General features: G+C 33.2%; 2 protein-coding genes across 2 annotated transcripts; both read right to left on the bottom strand.

Annotated features, from left to right (window-relative positions):
* Positions 1 to 4215: 4215 nt before the first annotated feature.
* On the bottom strand, positions 4216 to 9987 carry LOC131653254 (uncharacterized). The gene is made up of 6 exons (XM_058923344.1): positions 9595 to 9987; positions 8950 to 9003; positions 7765 to 7838; positions 5164 to 5281; positions 5009 to 5067; positions 4216 to 4704 (listed from the first exon to the last, which is right to left on the bottom strand). Exons 1-6 carry the CDS (start codon positions 9745 to 9747, stop codon positions 4626 to 4628), a joined length of 537 nt encoding a protein of 178 aa, XP_058779327.1. The 5' UTR covers positions 9748 to 9987; the 3' UTR covers positions 4216 to 4625.
* Positions 9988 to 15430: 5443 nt separating this feature from the next.
* Positions 15431 to 17304, bottom strand: LOC131647664 (peroxidase 47-like). Its single transcript, XM_058917532.1, has 4 exons — positions 17083 to 17304; positions 16806 to 16994; positions 16551 to 16713; positions 15431 to 15964 (listed from the first exon to the last, which is right to left on the bottom strand). The coding sequence occupies exons 1-4, from the start codon at positions 17281 to 17283 to the stop codon at positions 15585 to 15587; spliced, it is 933 nt and encodes a 310-aa protein (XP_058773515.1). The 5' UTR covers positions 17284 to 17304; the 3' UTR covers positions 15431 to 15584.
* Between the last annotated feature and the right edge of the window lie 2851 nt (positions 17305 to 20155).

Genomic DNA, 20155 nt, shown 5'->3' with positions numbered 1-20155 from the left:
GATAAATAGTAGCTCCGTTTTTTTATAACTCATTTTATTATTTTTGTATGTATTAAAAAATATAATTATTTTTATAAGAAAAAAATTATTAAGAATTTTACATAACTGTCCTTTATTAACGGTGTGCAAAAGACAAATTTAAAAAATATAAAGAAAAGAAAACTAATAACTGTTTAAAGATATAATAGAATAATTTATAATTTGATATAATTTTTTTTAAAACTACTTATAATAAAAAATGGAGAAAATAATATTTAAAAAAATAATTATTTCCAATTCACATTTACATTCATAAACATGGAAATGAACAAAAAACATATATAAAAAGATAGAGAACAAGGAAAAACAAATATATTTGGTGAGTGTGGGAGTGCAAGAGAAACGGGTGAAAGAAGATTTGTAGTATTGATTTTAGTGGATATAATAGTAGTTTGCAAAGGTGGAAAAAAATATAGTATGTGATGGTTAAATTTCAGCGTGGAACCCATAGGTTTGGATTTGATTAAATATTAAAATTAAATGAGATTTAAATGAAGAGATGGTTAGTTGGTTTCTTGAAATAAATAAAGTGGCTTGTTGTGGGATAGATAGTATCTAAAATAAAACACAAGTAACATAAAAATTGAAAGTAAGGATTGGTAGGAAATGGATTTAATTGATTTTAGTCAAGGCAATTAATCATGCATGTTAGTACATGTTATAATTGTTTTCCATATCAATTTATTTATTTTCAAAGCATGGTAGCATTTATCTTGCAACCCACTAATTTAAGCTAATTTAAAATCAGACAAAAATTCAAAAAATTTAATGGATTGATTTAATACAATACAAAAATTATTAATAATTACTGTAATTCGAAATGAGACTTTCAACCAAGCGTTTGGATTTGAGTGACAAACGAATATGTGTAAAGGACGATATTCAGGATATACCGAGTTCGATTTTTGACAGAAATAACACTTGGCCAATGCACGTGTCTTTGTAACACAAGTCGGATTAATCGATCTACTATATAGGTCGAAACCGATGTGAAAGAAAAAAAAAATTGAGACTTTCATAACATTCTTAAGATCAATTTTACTTACTGTTTCTTATTGCTTTTTACATATATTTTTGTGGTTTATGATAAGATGTAGGTTTTTTTTACCTTTTATCAAATTTAATTTTACTATAAAAATAATTAAATAAGTGTTTTCTACGTCAAAATAGATTTTTTTTACCTTTTATAACTTTGCTATAAAAATAATCAAATAAGTGTTTTCTACATCATTAATGATATCAAAAAGGAAAAAAATTCTAAATAAAATTACGGTTAAAATTCTAGAAAAAAAATAGCATTAATAACTGATTTTTTAAATAAGAAACTCAAAATTTCAATTTTTTGCAAATAAATAATCAAAAGTATATTTAAATTTTGTAAAAAAAAAGAAAATTTCTTCACCCACCTCCTAACCTTCTTGCCCACCCCTGGTGAATTTACCACACTACCCCTTGTTTCGGAAGTTCATTTTCGAAAAGGTACTTTTTTTGTTAAAAAAGGTGTTTTCGGAAATGTATCTCCGAAAACGTGTTTTTTTTAATATAAAATATTGATTTCGGAAATGCATCTCCGAAATAAAGTTACTTTTCAGAAAATGTGGTGTTTTCGGAAGTTCATCTCCGAACGCACCCCCTTGGAAAAATTCGGAAATGAACTTCCGAAATATTCCAAGACCAAATTGGTCTTGGAATGTTTCGGATATACACTTCCGAAATAATTAATAATTATTAAAAAAATTAAAATCAAGGTGAATCAATACAATTAATAGGTATAAAATCAAGGTGAATCAATAAAATGAAGGTGAATCAATAAAATCAAGGTGAATCAAAACATCCTAAACTATTTGAAAGTTAAAAATTATTTTACTAACTTATATAAATCAAAAACATTTTAATTCCATAAATAAATTTTGAATTATATAGAATTAAATATAAAATTTATTCATTAAATAAAATTAAGACAAAATCTTTTTTTAATTTTTTTAAACTAAATAAAAAATTATCTCATTTTTAACTATGAATCAGAATAGAAATATATAAATATATAATAATAATTATTAATTTTGTAAGTGAAATATATAAATATATAATATATAAATATATAATAATTAATATATAAATATATAAATATATAATAATTGTTATAAATTAAAACATTCATTTTTTTAATTTTTATAATTATTATATAAAATTGAAATATATTTATAATTAATATATAATAATTATTATATAAATATATAAATATATAATAATTTTTATAAATATATAATAATTATTATAATTATTATATAAATATATAAATTAAAACACTCATTTTTTTAATTTTTTTTGTAAATACATAATGATTATTATAAATATATAAATAAAAAATTATAAATCATTTTGTAAGTGAAATTATTTTAATTTTTTAATTAAAATTATTTTAAATTTTAAAATATGAATCAGAATAGAAATATATAATAATTATTATTCATAACTAATAGATTATATCAAAATATATAATTATTATTATTTATTACTCATAAATTATATCAAATTTATAATATATAAATTAATTCATATTCTAAAATTAATTTTTAGAATTTTTAGATTTTTTTTTTTTCGGAGATGCATTTCCGAATTAATCAAAATCCTAATTTTTGGGATTTTTTCGGAAATGCACTTCCGAAGTCTGAAAAAATTTAGAAAAAAAAATATTTCGGAAATGCATTTCCGAAGCAGGGGTAAAATGGGATTTTCGCTGGGAGTGACCCACATAGGGAGGTGGGTAAAGAAAAAAACAAAAAAAAAACACTATTCGCTCCTTTCAGTTTTCATTACCACTTAAAAAAATTTTCTACTTGTATCATCAATCTTTATTTAAATTTTTATAAACTATATCTATATCTATATATAGTAAAAGAGTTATACTTTTTGATAAGAAACGTGTTTGTACCAGGGGTGGCAAAACGGGTCGGGGCCCGCCGGGCCGCCCGCGCACCCGCCAAAAATTGGCGGGTTGGGTTGGGATTTTAGGCTCGCCGCTCGCCAAAGCCCGCCCCGCAAAAACCCACTGCCCGCCCCGCCAAAGCCCGCCGCCCGCCAAAACCCGCTCCTCCTCTAAAACTCACTCTTTTTTTAGTTAATTCTAGTAATTGCAATTTTTGATGGTTTATTTTATACATTTATTTATAAATATATCTAATATTTTTTAGAGTAAATTTGTTAAAAAATTACTTTTATAAAAAATTGTTTTAAAAAATAAGTGAAAAGTTTAATTAAAAGGTAAAAAAAAGCATATTAATCTATTAAAAAATATAAATAAAAATAGGCGGGTAAGCCCGCCGCCCGCGAACCCGCCATCTTGGCGGGGCGGACATGATTTTGATGCCCATTTTACTTGGCGGGCATAAGGCGGGGCGGGCGGCGGGCGGGGCGGGCGGCCCGTTTTGCCACCCCTAGTTTGTACGATACACAAAGTGACTATTTAGAAAAAAATATAACAGTGGCTTTTGACTTTCGACAGAAACATAGGTTTGTTTGTTTGTGTTTGATTTTTTTTTTTTTCTTGTGCTTGATAACAAACAACATTCTTCGTAATAAAAATCAATACACTATAATAATATTTTAGTAAAAATATTTATACGTATTAAATACATCTCCGGAGGTAATTTTTTGCGAATACATAAAAAAATATTTTAATTAAATTTCTAACCTCACCTCATAGCTCATACATCTCTCACTCACTTGCAAATTGACAAAAATGCCCTTACCAAATACATTAAATACAGTTATTAACCATAATACTGGCGTTCGTACCACCCTCCTTTTCCCTTTTAGTTTAGAGAGCTGAGTGCAAATTTGAAAAAAAATTTAGGTTTTAGCTTAATTCCTCCAAAATTTATAATTTCCTTATAAAAAATTTATTAATTAAAGAAAAGGAACATCCCTGCCTTTTTAAAAATAATTGTATTGTTCCTGCATTGCTCAGGTCATACATATATAAATTAAGGCTTGTTTATGTATATTAATGTGCTAACTCTGCCAGTAAGAACATATATAGGAGATGAGGGTTATCAACATACGTACTTTCCTTCACTAACTTTAAGCTATGCATAAGCGTATGAATCGTTATATTTTGTGATATGAATAATATTTTTTTAAATAAATTCAAAATTATAATTGAAATAAACCATCTTAAAATAAAATTTGACATGTCATGCTATTATCAACTAAACTAGTAAAACAATCTGAGCCACGTCGGCTTCACAAACCAAACTGGTTTTGTTCCTGAATTTCTTGTTACAGTTCAGTTCTTTCAGGTGTGCTTCGGTGCTTTGGTTTAGTTCGGTTTTTTATTCTTTTTAACAATGTGACAAACAAAACTTTTTACATTAGCTCATCGGCAACATTATACAAATGCACAAGAATTTACTTCAACCAAACAAATGGAACATAGACATGACTCAAGAAAAGAGGGTAGCAGACACGGATGAGTCACAATCTATCCATTTATATTTCTACGACAGTCATTCTTCAGGATTGCAAGTATATTCAAGGTATCATCAATGCAGTTCAACAGAGGATGCCATTGTATTGAGTGTCACCTAAAATTCTGTATCAAAGCATGAAACCATGATCTTTGAAACCATGGACCTTGCAAAAGGGATGTAGCTCAAGCTATACCTGTCAATCAAAATACCAGAATTATCGAGTGTTAAATCATTGTACACATGAGTGGAAACAAGATAGTGTCTCAATTGGATAATCATATTTCAAAGGCTATAAGAATTATATTGTATGTTTAGAGTGAGATAAAAGATAACTAATATGTCATGCTATGCCATGCATTACTGATTTTATTTATTTATTATCCTTTTGTTATTGTCATTATATTATTTCTTAATAAATAATAGTACACACTAAGGAAAATATAAAACAACATTAAAAAGAGGTTATATGGAATGCATTTGGAAAAATTGTAACATACCAAACTAGCGCCCCAAACTCCAAGATAATTGCGAGAAGTGTCAGCAACTTGTTATGAACCTGCTCAGTTGAAAACGTTGAAATAGTGAGCTATTAAAATATGCTGTTTTCAGTCAGAAGTAAAAACGAATCTATGGTAGATGCACTTTGACTTACATAAAGTGCACAAAACAAAGCAATTATCATGCTTGCAATGTATATAGCTGTTGCATAAATACGAACAGGATCAAGCATCATCGATACTTGCCTTTTAGGACCAATGAGGAATGCTGTGCTGCCATAAAAAAGACTCCCACTTAGTATTTGAAGAAAACCAAACAGCTAAGAGACCAAGGTTAAAGGATAAATAATATACAGTAAAAGATTCAAAATTTTCCCAAACTCTAGAGTAATCTTGTTTATATAGATAAACTTGTGTAGCACTTAATAATATACTACATTGTTATTAAAGATGTGGGGAGGATGGTGCATGTTCTAATGAGAAGGCACTATTTTCCTGTCTTCGGTTTGAGTGTAATTCTTGCAGTACTTCTCAGGTTTGGCTTCAATGCAAGTGTCTTGGACATCCCTGTGTAACTCTTTCTCCTAATTTTTGCATAAGTACTGAACCATTTGCTCTTATTCATTCGAATATTGTGGACTTCCTCCAAATTTCGAATATTTTTTGAGCTTCAACTTTCATTCAATTTTATCGTACAAACTCAATATGGGAAATGCTTTAAAAGATTATGCTCTAACAGTGGAAAGGAACAAGTCAATTGATAGAGCACTGAGTTCCCATATGTGTGATGATCCAATCATTGGGCCCAATCCACATAAGGATCCAATCATTGAGCCCAATCCACATAAGGACCCAATCGTTGGGCCCAATCCACATAAGGACAGCTTGTAGAAGCTGTGAGAATAAAAGTAGTTAGGTCATTCCCTGAATTTGAGGAAACATTTCTATTATAAAAGAGAGGGGAGAGTAAGGGCCGTGAAGGTCCACTTTCATTCAATAAATACACAGTTTAAGCAGTATAAACTCTGGTTTCTATCATTCATGGCATTTAAAACTTTAATAGTAAACAGTGCATCACTCATAGGTATGCATGTGTTGACCGAGGGGATGCATAAAGACCTTATTTTCATGGTTTTGGCATATGGCCAGGGCAGAAGACATGCCAACGGCTCATGATTTTCACTGTACATAGAAAAGACTTGTTGTGCCCATATTTGAATAGACACCTCTATTCGTCGTACTATTCACAATGACAAAAAATATCATGTGGAGACCACCCTAACAGAAGGAGATGGCCTGACAGGGCCCAAATTCACAAACATCATGTGTCATGAAATATAGCAATTTAAGTCCAAGGAGAGGACAGTTGTTCAACAGTTGTAGAAGAAGCCTGACTATGAAGAAGTAAGAAGCAAAATGTAGAAGCTCATGTAAGTGTGGCTATTGGATAATACTAATAGACGAGTTATTTTGGATGAATACCGTGTTAGATCATTTGAAAATGAAGTATGAAGGCCATATTGTGCATATTGTGCTTATCGTGACATGACAAAACACATTGAGATACACTTCATCAAGGAGAATCTAGACAATAGATTGGTAGCAGCGGTTTGCATTATTCCTTCTCCGCATCAACTAGTTTTTTGTGTTAGCAAAGGGCTTGCCAACATAACGATTTAGTCAACTTACTTACAAGTTGGGAATAATAGATATTCATTTACTAGATTGGAAGTGAGTGTAGTAAATGATTTTTGTAATTAGTAGGAATCAGTTTGTACTTTATTGTTGTAAGCCCATTAGCCCAATTGTTCGCCTATTTGGTTAGTACCTAGCCTATAAATATAAATTAGCGATTGTGCTCTTGACACAATTTGAAATTATATTCAGAAATATTTTTCCTTAGATGTACCATAGTACTATAGTAAATAATTGTCGTCTGTAATATCCTCATAGGATTGGAACTGTGATTGGGGTCATAACAAGTAATGGAACATAATTCCTCCTGCAATGCAACATGTTAAACCTTGATAGGAATGTAGAGGGTGAATTGAGCCAATCATTAGGTGACCAAGGGCCTAGGCCCAATGTATGTAGAGTCTATATCAGGAAACAGTATAAAGGGAAAAGTGTCGCTGAGCTGACAGCAGGAATCATGGAAACAGAGTGAGAATTTAGTAATATAATTATGGGCTAGGGAGTGAAAGGGAGGCATCCAAAAGTTCTGTTATAGAATAAGAATGAGATCATCAGGTTCATCCTGGTGAAGGGAGCCATCTTGGCTAGTGGGCTGTTAGATCATTATCTATCAGATTCTTAGTTCCTAGTTCTGTAATTGTTTCACAAGTCTTAATACAATTTACAGGATTATTCCAGTTTGCTGTGTCTCTGTTCTATTAAACTTCATTATAGAGTTAATGAGAAAGTAATTATTGGGAACTTATTGAGTGGTTATGAGAGGGAGAGACCAAGCTCTCTAATTCTCTGTTGTATACTTAAATGACCGAATCTCTGACTTCAGGACCTTTCTCTAGAGATCATTAAATAAAAATCAGTTATTACCTTTAAATATCTATGCTTGGTACCTGTTTCTCTCACAATCCCCTCCCAAAAAACCCACATTTTCCATTTCTGGCCATAGCAACATAACAATATTCTTTCTCAAAATATTTGAAACCTTGTGAATTGAAATAAAAATAACTAGAGACATCTCCAAATAACATCAAAGTATAACTATAAATCTGAAAGACACAGCATACCTTCCAAGTGAAAGCAAATTGCCAAGAGTGAATGTTATCCCAAACTTGATTGGTTTGAGGAAAACAAGCATAGACTGCAAGATAAGGAATTGCCATTAATTAGTCAATATTCATGTCTGCCAATATAAACTTGAGTTAAGAAACTAATATACTAAATAAAGGTATAAAGGCCAACACTTATTAAGTTTTCAAAATGGAAGTAAAATAATGCATGTTCCCATCACATTGACAAGACAAGGGTGAGACAATCAATATGAAACATGTTCACTATCCTCATATAGTACATATGTAATTTCCATTTCATCCATTTTAACCCAACACTAAATTTGAGCAACAAAATCTGATAGTATAGTAGTTTATTACCCATGCTCAACAATAGTTGCAAGTATCATTAACTTTTTTAATGAAATTAGAATAAATCACAATGTACAATCTAGTGGCGAACAGCATCAAAGGTAGCATAATTAGAGAAACCATTTAAACCTCCATATTATAATTACATTATCCAATATCAATATGAACATAATATATTTATTGCACTAAGAGTTAGTCAGAAGTGGAAGGTGCACTTGACACAGTGGTAAAAGTCATTGCCTTATGTAAAGATATTGGTGATTATAGGTTGCAGTTGTAGAAACATACTCGCAGTAATAAGGCTTAATAAAGCTGATCTAGCTTAGAGCCTACACTGGCAACAGGCAATGTAGGATTTCAGGTTTGGGGTCCATTTTGGTATTGGTTAGAAGCCACATATAAATTTGGGATAGTGAACTTAATAATATTAACTAGATGACAATTTGGATCTAACTTCGGCAAAATGACAAGCTTTGTAAAGTGTGTGTGACAATCATGAAAACATGAGAGGAAAACTAACATGATACCTACCTTAATTTGCATGACCATAGACGAAAAAAGAACACATTAGCTTACAAGTTTTAAAAAAAAAAAAAAGACCATCTTTCTTCGCGTGACACTAACTATCTTATGAAGCGCTCAAGAAACTTCGAACAAAAATTGCAAACAAATATAGTCAAAATCTCACAGCTACTCAATTACTCGTGTGAGATCATATTTAAAGAATCGCTCAAGCTTTAAATGAATATTCGATATTGAATTGGAGAGAGTACATAATCTTCATTTATCTAAATTCTAAACTAAACGGAAAAACAATACAGTCAAACTTACCAACAGGGTACAAGTTACTCCAGTAGCAAAGCATATGGCAAATCCATAAAGTCTCTGGTCACAAAGAGAAAGTTTATCAATAAAATTATGCAAGATATACATATAGAAACATGTTGATGAATCAATTTGAAAGAGGTTGATGTATAATTTAGTTTAAAATGTCTAAATATTGGAACATATAGCAACAAGAGAAGTCTTAAAAAATAGCCTAATGGCCAGGTTTTAAAAAACAGTCTATTACCGCGAAAACGCGACAAAACAGTATCAAGTACCGATACTGTTATTCACCATTTTTAAGATAAAATAAATTGTGATTAATTCACATTGTGACGACGACAGCAATCAATTTTAGAACACTTGTATCTACTGGAATCGTGAAAGCTTTTACGCCACCATGACTGTTATTTAAAACCTAGAGTTAATCAACTACATTAGCAGGTCTCATTTGAACTTCAAAAACGTCATGAATGGAAAATCAAATGCCACGAGATCACAGTATTCAAAATCCATGCTCAAATCAAAACCTAAATATACAATTCTCTAACGAATTATCCAATTTCAATCCATTTTCAGCTCATCGCTATGTTTTTTCTCTTTCTGAAACAAATGAAGCAACTACGGTTGAATTCGAAGAAAAAAACGGACCTGTTTGGTAGTCAAAGTGCAGTTGCGGTTGAAATCGTCCATGAAAGCGAAGGAGCTTTCGTTGTCCAATGCCGCAGCTTGCTGCTCTTCGTCTTCGACTTCCATTCCTACCATCATTTTCACTTTCTCGAAGGCTTTGTTCATTCTGTCCATTGTTTTTGAACACTTTCTCGGGAAGGAAAACGGAAATTCAGAGAAAGTGAAAGAAAAGGAAGAAAGAGTGGATCTGGAGTTTGGGGGAAGAAAGAAAGAGGAAGTAAGTGATGAAGTTGGTTAGATTTTCGGAAATTGTTTGGGGAATTCGATTGAGATGTAACAACGACTTCACTGAACTCAAAACAAACTCAACAGAGGAGATCCCTCTCTTAGTTTTTTTTTCTTTTTTGTGATTACGGGAGTGTGAATTGGGCTTGGAAACCAGGCCCACGTGTGGATTTCTCAGTCAGTCCACTTTATGTATTTTATTATGCTTTTCCCAATCTAAACATTACTCATCACTTATGAGCTTGGTAGAGGAGAAAAAGAAGAGAGAGAAGTTGAAGAGAGAGAGAGGTTGAAGAGAAGAGTAGAATTTCTCTTGTTTGGTTGAGGTGAGAATGAGAAGAGAGAGAGCTATAATTAATGGGTCCCACTACTTTTTCAATCTTCTCATAATTGGAGAGAAATGAGAAAGAGTATCCATTTTCCAATTTTATCCAATATTAAAATATTAACTTTTATCTATTTTTTAAATTCATGGTGTAATAATTTTGTTTAGTAAAGGATATTTTTGTCTTTTCAAAAATAGTTACATTTCTTTCTCTTCTATTTCTCTCATACTTCTCTTATAACAAACAATACACCAAATCTACTCTATTTCTCACATTTTTCTCTCTTCTCTCACTCTCTCTAACCTACTTCTCTCTTCACAACTTCTCTTCAAAACCAAACACACCCTTAGTGAAAAAATAAATCTACTCTTAGGCTATGTTTGGGAGTCTGGAGGGGAGGGGAAGACTTCCGAAATCGAATTTTTAAAATAATATAGAAAAATATTTGACATTTTTTGAAAAAATGATTTTGTTTAGAATGATAAAAGACTCATTATCATTACAAAATTTTTAATTTTCAAAATAGTATAACAACCTAAACGATATTTGCAAAATTTATGGAAGCCCTCCAAAACCCTCATTCAATATAATTTTTGAGTTCCCCCATTTTATGGGGTTTTTGGTGTTATGAATAAAATCAAATCCTTCAAAACCCTCCTACCCAAAATCTTTTTATTCTTTTCACTCAATTCTTCCTATTTTCCAAAGCCCTCCCCTCCCTTCCCCTCCAAACTCCCAAACATAGCCTAAGAATTTCATTCACTATTGATTCTGGTCTCAAATCTATGACAAAATATAGTTTGAAAATGCATCTATGGATATCTTACGATAGTGTATTTCCAGAATTCAATGAACCAAGAATAAATGCAGAAACGGAATAGATGCAAAAATAGAGATAAGTTGACATTGATAATTTTAAAACATACATGAAAAATGAAACATTACATAAATAATAATTAACGTAAATCAAATAATACATTTCATCAAATAATACATTTCATCATCAAGTAGGATGTTTCAATATCTTCATAATATCTGCAATCGATCTCACAATCTTCGCATCCAACTCGATCGTCGTACCTTTTGTTTCGTAATAATGAAATCTCCATCTGTCTCCAGCTCAAACTTGTTGAACTGAATCTTTCATTCATTTTCAATCGAAGATGAACAATATCCTAGTTTCACAATTTTTTCGATTGTTTGAGTATAATAGGAGATTCTCTAGTATGGATTTCAGATCTACAAGAGGGGTGCACTCTGTGACCCTAAATTCAAGTGAGGTCTTTGCGTCGTTGAAGTAGACAAATGTGAATGCGAATATATTCTCATTCAGGTGTGATGAGATTTTGTTATGTTGGATTGACTGCATTATGCAAAACAGCGTGGTTTGTTCAAGTTATTTCTGTTAAGAAGGACACAAGTGGGAACTGATGTTCCAGCATGTGTGCAACATGTGGCCCTTGTCACCAGGCCAATGTTGAAGGTGTTATGTGTAACACCCCGATATCCGCTGCACGCATCAACCGTGTCGGCCAACTTCGATTCCTGCGGAAGGCAAAAACAATATTTCCTGGGCAGCCGATAAGCGGACCTAGGGGGGATTATTGATTAAGCCGGTAACATGATCGGTTGGCCGACACGGTTGATGCGTGCAGCGGATATCGGGGTGTTACATTTGTAACACCCCATATTGCTTTCGGGATGATCGACTGACCCCACAAACCAACACGGGTCTTTTCAGCATGCTTTGACCTCACTCGCACGCTTTCCGGGAAACTTCCCAGAAGGTCACCCATCCCAATACTACTCCAAGTCAAGCACGCTTAACTGTGGAGTTCTTATGGAATGAGCTACCGAAAAGAAGATGCATCTTGTTGGTATAGGTAGTACCTATCAATCCTTATAAGCTTTCCTTCAACCATGTAGTCCCATACATGCACGACTTTAGGATCCCTCTCATTCCGATGTGGCGACCACCCTAGCCCCAATTGGCCCCAGGTGTTCCATGCGGTGCAACCACCCCTCGCCTTCTTCGGCCTCGGGTGTTACATGCCCACCAGCTTCCGCATGGTTCGTCCTCGAACCACATCGTATTGGGAGAGGTCTGGCTCTGATACCATTTGTAACACCCCATATTGCTTTCGGGATGATCGACTGACCCCCACAAACCAACACGGGTCTTTTCAGCATGCTTTGACCTCATTCGCACGCTTTCTGGGAAACTTCCCAGAAGGTCACCCATCCCAATACTACTCCAAGTCAAGCACGCTTAACTGTGGAGTTCTTATGGAATGAGCTACCGAAAAGAAGATGCATCTTGTTGGTATAGGTAGTACCTATCAATCCTTATAAGCTTTCCTTTAACCATGTAGTCCCATACATGCACGGCTTTAAGATCCCTCTCATTCCGATGTGGCGACCACCCTAGCCCCAATTGGCCCCAGGTGTTCCATGCGGTGCAACCACCCCTCGCCTTCTTTGGCCTCGGGTGTTACATTATCCATGTTTTGTATGTAATCTTGGACTAATATTAATGATGCTAAATATATACATTTTCATAGATTTCAATATATATCTCAGTTTTCTAAAATGTTCTCAATTTTTGTTTCATATAACAAGTTCAATTTTTAAAATAAGTTATGTTTAGTGTAAATCTAGAAATGTATTTTCGGATCTAACCAAATGTTTAAAAAAATTCAAACACGAGTGCATTTTGAAATGCATTTCCGGACTCACCCTAATTCACAAATTCCATTAAACGGAACATGGTGTATTCGGAAGTATATCTCTGAAATATCTCTTGAGATGTGACTGAGTTTCTAAGGTCCATATTAATCTAAAACTTGTATATACACGTGTCTCTCATTTCATCTTTTTAACATGAAATTATTCCTCAGGAGACAGATGTTGGACCTAATGTTTGGGATAACTTGCTATGAATACGTACTTAACCCCTAGGTACGTGGTTCGATTCCTGCGGAAGGCAAAAACAATATTTCCTGGGCAGCCGATAAGCGGACCTAGGGGGATTATTGATTAAGCCGGTAACATGCTCGGTTGGCCGACACGGTTGATGCGTGCAGCGAATATCGGGGTGTTACAGATAACCACATAAATTTATTGATGAATAAAAATTAAAATGAATCAAAACATGTGTCACCGTATAAATCTATCTCTATCAGTGGTTATGTCTTTGACTTTTTTATTTGATTCTCTTTTATTCTCACTTAACTTGGTGAATTCTTGCATCCTATCAAAAAATTAATTCAGCCAAGTTTCATCTTCCATTGATGAATGTGTTGTCCACTCCATAGATGTTACTGGTATATGGCATCCCAGTTTCAGATAAACTTGAACAAAATGTCGCGATCAATACACACCTTATTATATGAACTTGCTATGAGAAGACCCATTTCTGGAAAGCACATCAATTTTTACTTAGGTGTCGGACCGCTAATACAAGGAATAAGAGATTCATGAATTGTATCGAAATGTTATTTTTTTCATGTATAGTCCTATGTACGATCCTTTTATGCGCCTTTAACTCTTTGATAAGTTGTTGGTGGACAAATGTATGATTCTTCTCTCATTTAACGAGCAAAGAAAAAACAACTCGATTACCCTAGTTACCTTCACCCTCAACACTGACAATTCATTCAATGTATTTGTGCATAAAAACCGGAATCTCTTTGATGTATAGAATTTTGGGTAAACGTGTTGAAAGAGATGGCTCGCAAATGCAAACTCCTTTGAAAACACTTTGACCATTTTTCTGTCTTCAACCTTTATGTGTTTGGTCCCTACTGTGGGTGTAAGTCAAATTCTCACATTGTTTGTGATTTGAAACCTCTAAAGTAATGTGTATGACGTAGGAAACATTTTGCAACCGTATTCATCAATGTGGTATCACAATCGGTAATAATGTCCAACACACTTCTAAAGCCCATTTAACGCTGTCCTCTTTTTCGATTTTCAAAAAATGCAAACCCAACGAATCCAAAACTTAATTGGGAATGGAAGGATATTTTTTTAAGGTTTTTGAGAAAAAATGATGTTTGATCATGAAGAAGAAGAATATGCAGGGTGTCATTTTATTAAAAATCCTGCATGTCAAATGCAGAAATGCACTTTTGAAATTGTGACTGACATGCAAAGGTGGCATGTTTTCAAATTTGCATTTCACAAATTTGAAAGTATACTTTCGAATGCCATTGAGTTGTTAAATTAGAAAAATCTTGATGGATGGATTCAAAGATACATTTCCGGTTTAAATTTTGAGAAAAAAAGGATGTGAGTCTCACTTGAAACGTGTTTTATTGTGAAAGTAGTGCGTCCAAAAATGTATTTCTGAATTTTCAAAAGTATTTTTTTAAAAAATTTTAGAATTTAAGATTTAGAATGAGAGAAGCTATTTCCATTAGGGGTGTTCAAAACTAAACTAATCCAATAGAAAACCGCAAACCAAGCCAAACTAAACCGAAATCAATCCACATTATGTTACAATCTAACTTTTACTTAACTCACATTCAACCCAAACTTAAATCTATTATACCTTAGGCTTATGATTACGAATAATTTTCTCATCCTTACTCATATGATTTCAATCCCGATCTTCTCAAATCTCTAATAGCATTGTCTCACCTTCTTTGCCACATACATCTTCCCTCTTCTTCTCTAATCTTTACTCTCTTATATTCTTTCTTTTTCACTTTTATATGCAAATGTTCTCTATTTCAGTTTTGTTTTTATTGCACATCTTCTTCTCTACTCTCTCATCTCTTTTATTTTTTTCTTTTTCATCATCACTAATATCTCGTCTCTTCTATTTTTTTATTTCATTATAATAATTTTTATATTGTTTTATGCTATTATTTTATGTTTATTATTCCACTTTTGTCTAATTTAATTTTTACATATTATATTGTTTTATTTGATAGTGTATGAATGTCTAAATACAAATTCATTTTGCCATTTATATGGTTTAGTTTTGTTCGATTTTTTTTAAAGTCAACCGAACCAAACCAAACTGCACGATTTTTTTTCTTGCGATTCGGATGGTTATTTTCGTCAAAACCGTTCAAACCGCACCGTGAACACCCCTAATTTTCAAGATAAAAAGTTATTTTTTTCTAAATTTTCATAGCATGATATTTTCATAATATGAAGTTTCTTATATTTCATGCGTTTATAACAAACAAATTCTTTTACTTTAAAACAAATTCTTCGGACTATAAATATATGCTTTGGAAGGAAGATTTCTAACACCTCATTCATTTTATCATTTACATACAATATAAATATTAATAGTTATAGATAATCATAGAACAAACCATACATATTTTATTTCATATATAGATCATGTACTTCTCATCTGCTCGTACAAACTACAATCCGATACATTCAATTTATTTTACGGCAGTTTTTTCTTACTTCTCCTTTAGAACCTTCTTTAACATCAAGCAAGCTCATCTTCACCATAGCTTGTTGAAAATCCAAGAAGAACAATGCCTCATTCATTGCATACATGTTCACAATGTTCCTAGTTTGTGGGCTATTGTACAATGTTTGGTCTGAAGTAAGAACACCATTGTTTGAGACCAAAGAATTGAAGTATGAATTATCAAAATCGTTTCTTGTTGCATCAAAAGGTTGTTCAGCATTGTCACCAATGTTGCATGTTTTGGAGAGAGTTTTTGCAAATTCTGTATCCAATGTTTGATCCAATTGGGTTAGTCTTTCCTTGAAAGAAACACACCTTGCTGCTCCTAGTGTGTGAGCTCCTGAATAATTAAAATAGCTGATGATGATGCTTTTAATAAAATTATTGCATAATCATATTGTTATTAGTTGAGTAATCAATACATTTTTAAATAAACACTTTTAGAGAGGCTAAAAATTTGATGATCCGAATTCGAACTCAAAATTTTTACACAAAAGATATTTTAATAAGTATTCATGCCCGTTCGCAAGGACCAAGAGCGCCATCAAGCAGTAGAGAACGTGGAGGAGTGGAGGAGGTGATCTCTCATTCATCCAAAAATAGACAATTCTACCCTCCAGACACGTAATCACCATCTTATTAGATCCAATGGTTTTCCACACGTCGCACATCACCTCACGCGAAAAGTTTTAATTGCTTTTATTATTTAAATAGAGAAACACGTATTTTTAAATATTCAAATTTATTCTCACTCACACATTGGCCCTTATTGTAATGCTAACCTTACATGTCAGTCATCACTCTCTACTGCATTGAAATCACAACTCCACCACAGTAAGGTATTACCTCATAATTTCTTTGATCATTTCTAGTTCTAAACCGAACAATAACATCCATGAATATATTAATTAAAGCACAAATATTACCGGAAAGAGCCACCATATCTTTTGGAGAAAAACCATGTTGGCCAAACATCCTAACGAGTTGAGATGCATTGAAAAATGGAGGTGGCAGATTGAAAGTATCCTCAATTTTAGACCTTGTTCCATCTTTCCTTCCTTTTGGTATGTTATACACTGGACCACCAGCCTGCACATATCATGGTCTCAATAATATTACCACAAAAAAAAAAAAGAACTTCATTTCATAATAACAAAAAGTGTAGAAAAGATTGATCTTACAAAGAAAACTGCATCTCTAGCAGCCATGGCAAGAATATCAGCACATGAAACCACTCCAGGACATTGCTTTTCAAGCTCTTGTTTGATATCATCTATCACTTTGTATCCTCTCAAGCTCAAATTTGCAGGTGAATCTTTTTCTGCTGTGTTCTCCTTAGTGGAGTCTATTAGAACCGACCCATCACATCCCTATCATACAAGAAAAATATTAACCAACCACTTTTTAGTATCATATATGCATGTGAAGAAAGAGTGGGGAGAGCATAAGAGAGAGAACCTCTATGAAACAATCATGGAAGTGCATTCTGACTAAACCTGCTGCTAGGGTGGGATCATCCTGCAGAGCTGTGTTGACATTGTTTTTAACAACAGAATCAACAAAAGGGCAGCTAAACAAGTAGTAGTTCATGCTCAATCCATATACTCCTAATTTGAAACCACTCATTATCACAAAAAATAGTGTAAGCAAATTAGCCATTGTTAGATAATATTAAAATAATGCAAAAGATGGATTTGTGAAGAATCTTGACAAAACTACATTTATATACATGTCCGAGTGGAGTGAGAGGGTTTAGGTTAGTTTGTAGTGAGGCCTACAAATAGAGAACTTTACAAAGTTGGGAAAAGCTGGCCATTATAATCTGTCATATATTTTGCCTTTGGAATAGTTAATATTCATCATATATATGAATCTTATAACCATACATTATCACCTTTCACCAATTTATGTATGGTAAGGGTACATATTACATAACATTAACTTGTGATGGAATATTGTAAAAAACAAAAAACTTATTTTATAGTGATGGAATTTTAAAAAAAAAAAGGAAAAAAACATATTGTGGTGAGAGTATATAAAACTTGCATCAGAGATTTATATGAGAAAAATGATGAGTAATTAAATATGGAGAGAGAAAACTATTATTCATTGATATTAACCATTAGATTGATAAGAATTAATGGTCAAGATGTGAAGTAAGTCTTGATAACTTACTCTTGGAGTAAGAATATCCCTCCTCATATATATGTGTGTGTGCGCGCGCGCGCGATTTCCATCTACACTCTATTCTCGTCTTTATCAATAAACACGTTTGACGCCACGGTGATTAAAATGCTCCTTGAACTTTGCATATTGAACTTCTTGAGAAGCTCAAAGCAATACCTTATTTGACTTATGAAAGTTCTTTCTCCGGCTTGCTTGATTTACAATCCTAAGAAATATGCGAGTTCTCCCATTTAAACTTGCAAATTCTTAGCAAAGAGATTCATTATTGTTAGTCCATGAGACACTTTTAGTGAGGAGAGAATAATAGAGAGAATAAGGAAAATAAGGATTGATATTATTGAATTTTATAAACTGAATTATAAATTATGTCTATTTATATATAACTAACTTGTACACTAAGTAGGATAACAAATCCTAATTGGGTTTGGGCTTAGATTAATCAACTTGGATTATATCTAATATCTTAATGGCTTATTAATTGCATCATTAGGATTCCAATCCCATGCAGAATTTTCATCAATATCTCAACTCACCACGATCTTCTCATTAATTGGATTGAATAACATGTATGCACCAGTTTTATGATATCCTACCAGAATCATAGGTTCACTCTTATCATCAAGCTTCCTTCTTCTCGCATCAGTAACATGCTTGTAACAAATAGAGCCAAACACCTCCAGATGACTCACTGATGGTCTTTTCCACTCCACACTTCTTCAGAAACCTTGTTCTTCAATTTCTTGGTAGGGCATCTATTCATAATATAAACAGTAGTGGTAATAGCTTCACCCTATAATGATTATGGTGAATTCTTCTGCTTCAGCATGCATCTCGCCATATCCAATATGCTCATGTTTCTTCTTTAAGCAATTCCATTATGTTGAGGCGTATAAGGAGGAATTACCTCGTGATTGATACCATGTTCTGCACAAAACTCTTCAAATATCTTGGATGTGTATTTGCCAACTCCATTTGTTCAAAGAACTTTGATCTTCTTCTCACTCTGATTTTCGACAAGCTTTTTGAATCTCTTAAAGATTTCAAATACTTCGTCCTTTCGCTTGATCACATAGATCCAAAGCTTTCGATTGTACTCATTGATAAATGAGACGAAATCCTTGTTTCCACCAATGGTATGCTCCTTAAAAGGGCCACATACATCTTCACATACAACTTCGAGTATGCAGAAGGATCTCATTGGCATAGTCTAAACGAAGGAATTTTGATTTCCTTCCGACTAAACAACCTTCATAGAGTTTATCGGGCATCAAAAGACTTGGTATGTCGTTTACCATCCCTTGAGTAATCTGTTGATTAAGTGGCCTGAAGTTCAAACGGCCAAACCTCAAATGCCACAACCAACTATCCTTGTAGTCGACAACTGTTTTCAAGCATTATACCTCTATCAAATTGATCAGATTCTTAAATGTCTGATTCTTCGATAGTGGAGATTTCAAGACCAAATTGTTTTTATGTCGAACAATTCTAAAGCTCCATATTTCATGTCGGCTGAAAAACCTTTTTCGACCCGTCGTCCAACACTTAGTAGATTGCACTTCATGTCAGGTACATAAAGTACATCTTTGATCAAGACTTTTGCACCATTGCTCCTTTGAAAAACAATATTGCCAGTACCTTCTGCTTGCAACGAGCTATTATTTGCAAGTTTGACTTTGCTCTTGCTTGACTCGTCGAAATCTGTCAACCAGTCCTTTCGACCAGTCATGTGATTCGAGCAGCCTGAGTCGGGGAACCAGATCTTGGATTTGATATGGTTATCTGCAACTGCAGCCATAACCACCATATCATCAGAATCATCTGAGTCTTGACGTGCGAGGTTTGCTCCTTCATTTTTGCCTTTTGTCGATCTCTTGTCTTTCCTGTACCAACAGTTCTTATCCAAGTGACCCCACTTTTCAAAGTTATAGCACTACATACCTTTTTTATCTTCTCTGTCTTTATGATAGTTTCCAACTCCTCTTTTCGAGGATTTAAAAACCCTATCACCGACCTTACTCTTGTGAGGATTCGACCAAAATTTCTTTCCATGAGTCTTGTCGTTTTTGCCTTTGAATTTGTTGGAACCACCATTCTTCTTCCATGTCTGAGCTTCCAGTGCTTGTATCGAATCTTGAACCCTTTTCCTTTCGACAATTCTAATCTCATGTGCCTCTAACAAACCAATCAAATCTTCCAATTTTAGGTTTTCAAGATTGTTGGATTCTTAAATAGCTATGGATTAAAGTAAGAGGTCAACGTATAAATTACCTTCTCAACTATCCTACAATCTTTTCATCTTCTCCCATCTACAGCAATTCATAATGCCTTCGCAAAGTTTTCAATT

This window comes from Vicia villosa, linkage group LG2 (genome assembly GCF_029867415.1).
Source record: "Vicia villosa cultivar HV-30 ecotype Madison, WI linkage group LG2, Vvil1.0, whole genome shotgun sequence".
Classification (NCBI taxonomy): Eukaryota; Viridiplantae; Streptophyta; class Magnoliopsida; order Fabales; family Fabaceae; genus Vicia; species Vicia villosa.
This window is presented reverse-complemented; position numbering and strand designations above follow the sequence as displayed.

What these genes read in the sequence shown, in the direction of transcription:
- LOC131647664 (XM_058917532.1), bottom strand. Translation starts at nt 17,283, where the DNA reads ATGGCTAATTTGCTTACACTATTTTTTGTGATAATGAGTGGTTTCAAA. An exon ending in TCCATGATTGTTTCATAGAG is followed by an intron (nt 16,995 to 17,082) that starts GTTCTCTCTCTT and finishes CTTGTATGATAG; the next exon opens with GGATGTGATGGGTCGGTTCT. An exon ending in CTAGAGATGCAGTTTTCTTT is followed by an intron (nt 16,714 to 16,805) that starts GTAAGATCAATC and finishes TGATATGTGCAG; the next exon opens with GCTGGTGGTCCAGTGTATAA.
- LOC131653254 (XM_058923344.1), bottom strand. Translation starts at nt 9,747, where the DNA reads ATGGACAGAATGAACAAAGCCTTCGAGAAAGTGAAAATGATGGTAGGA. An exon ending in GCACTTTGACTACCAAACAG is followed by an intron (nt 9,004 to 9,594) that starts GTCCGTTTTTTT and finishes CTTTGTGACCAG; the next exon opens with AGACTTTATGGATTTGCCAT. An exon ending in GAGTTTGGGGCGCTAGTTTG is followed by an intron (nt 4,705 to 5,008) that starts GTATGTTACAAT and finishes TTTGATTGACAG; the next exon opens with GTATAGCTTGAGCTACATCC.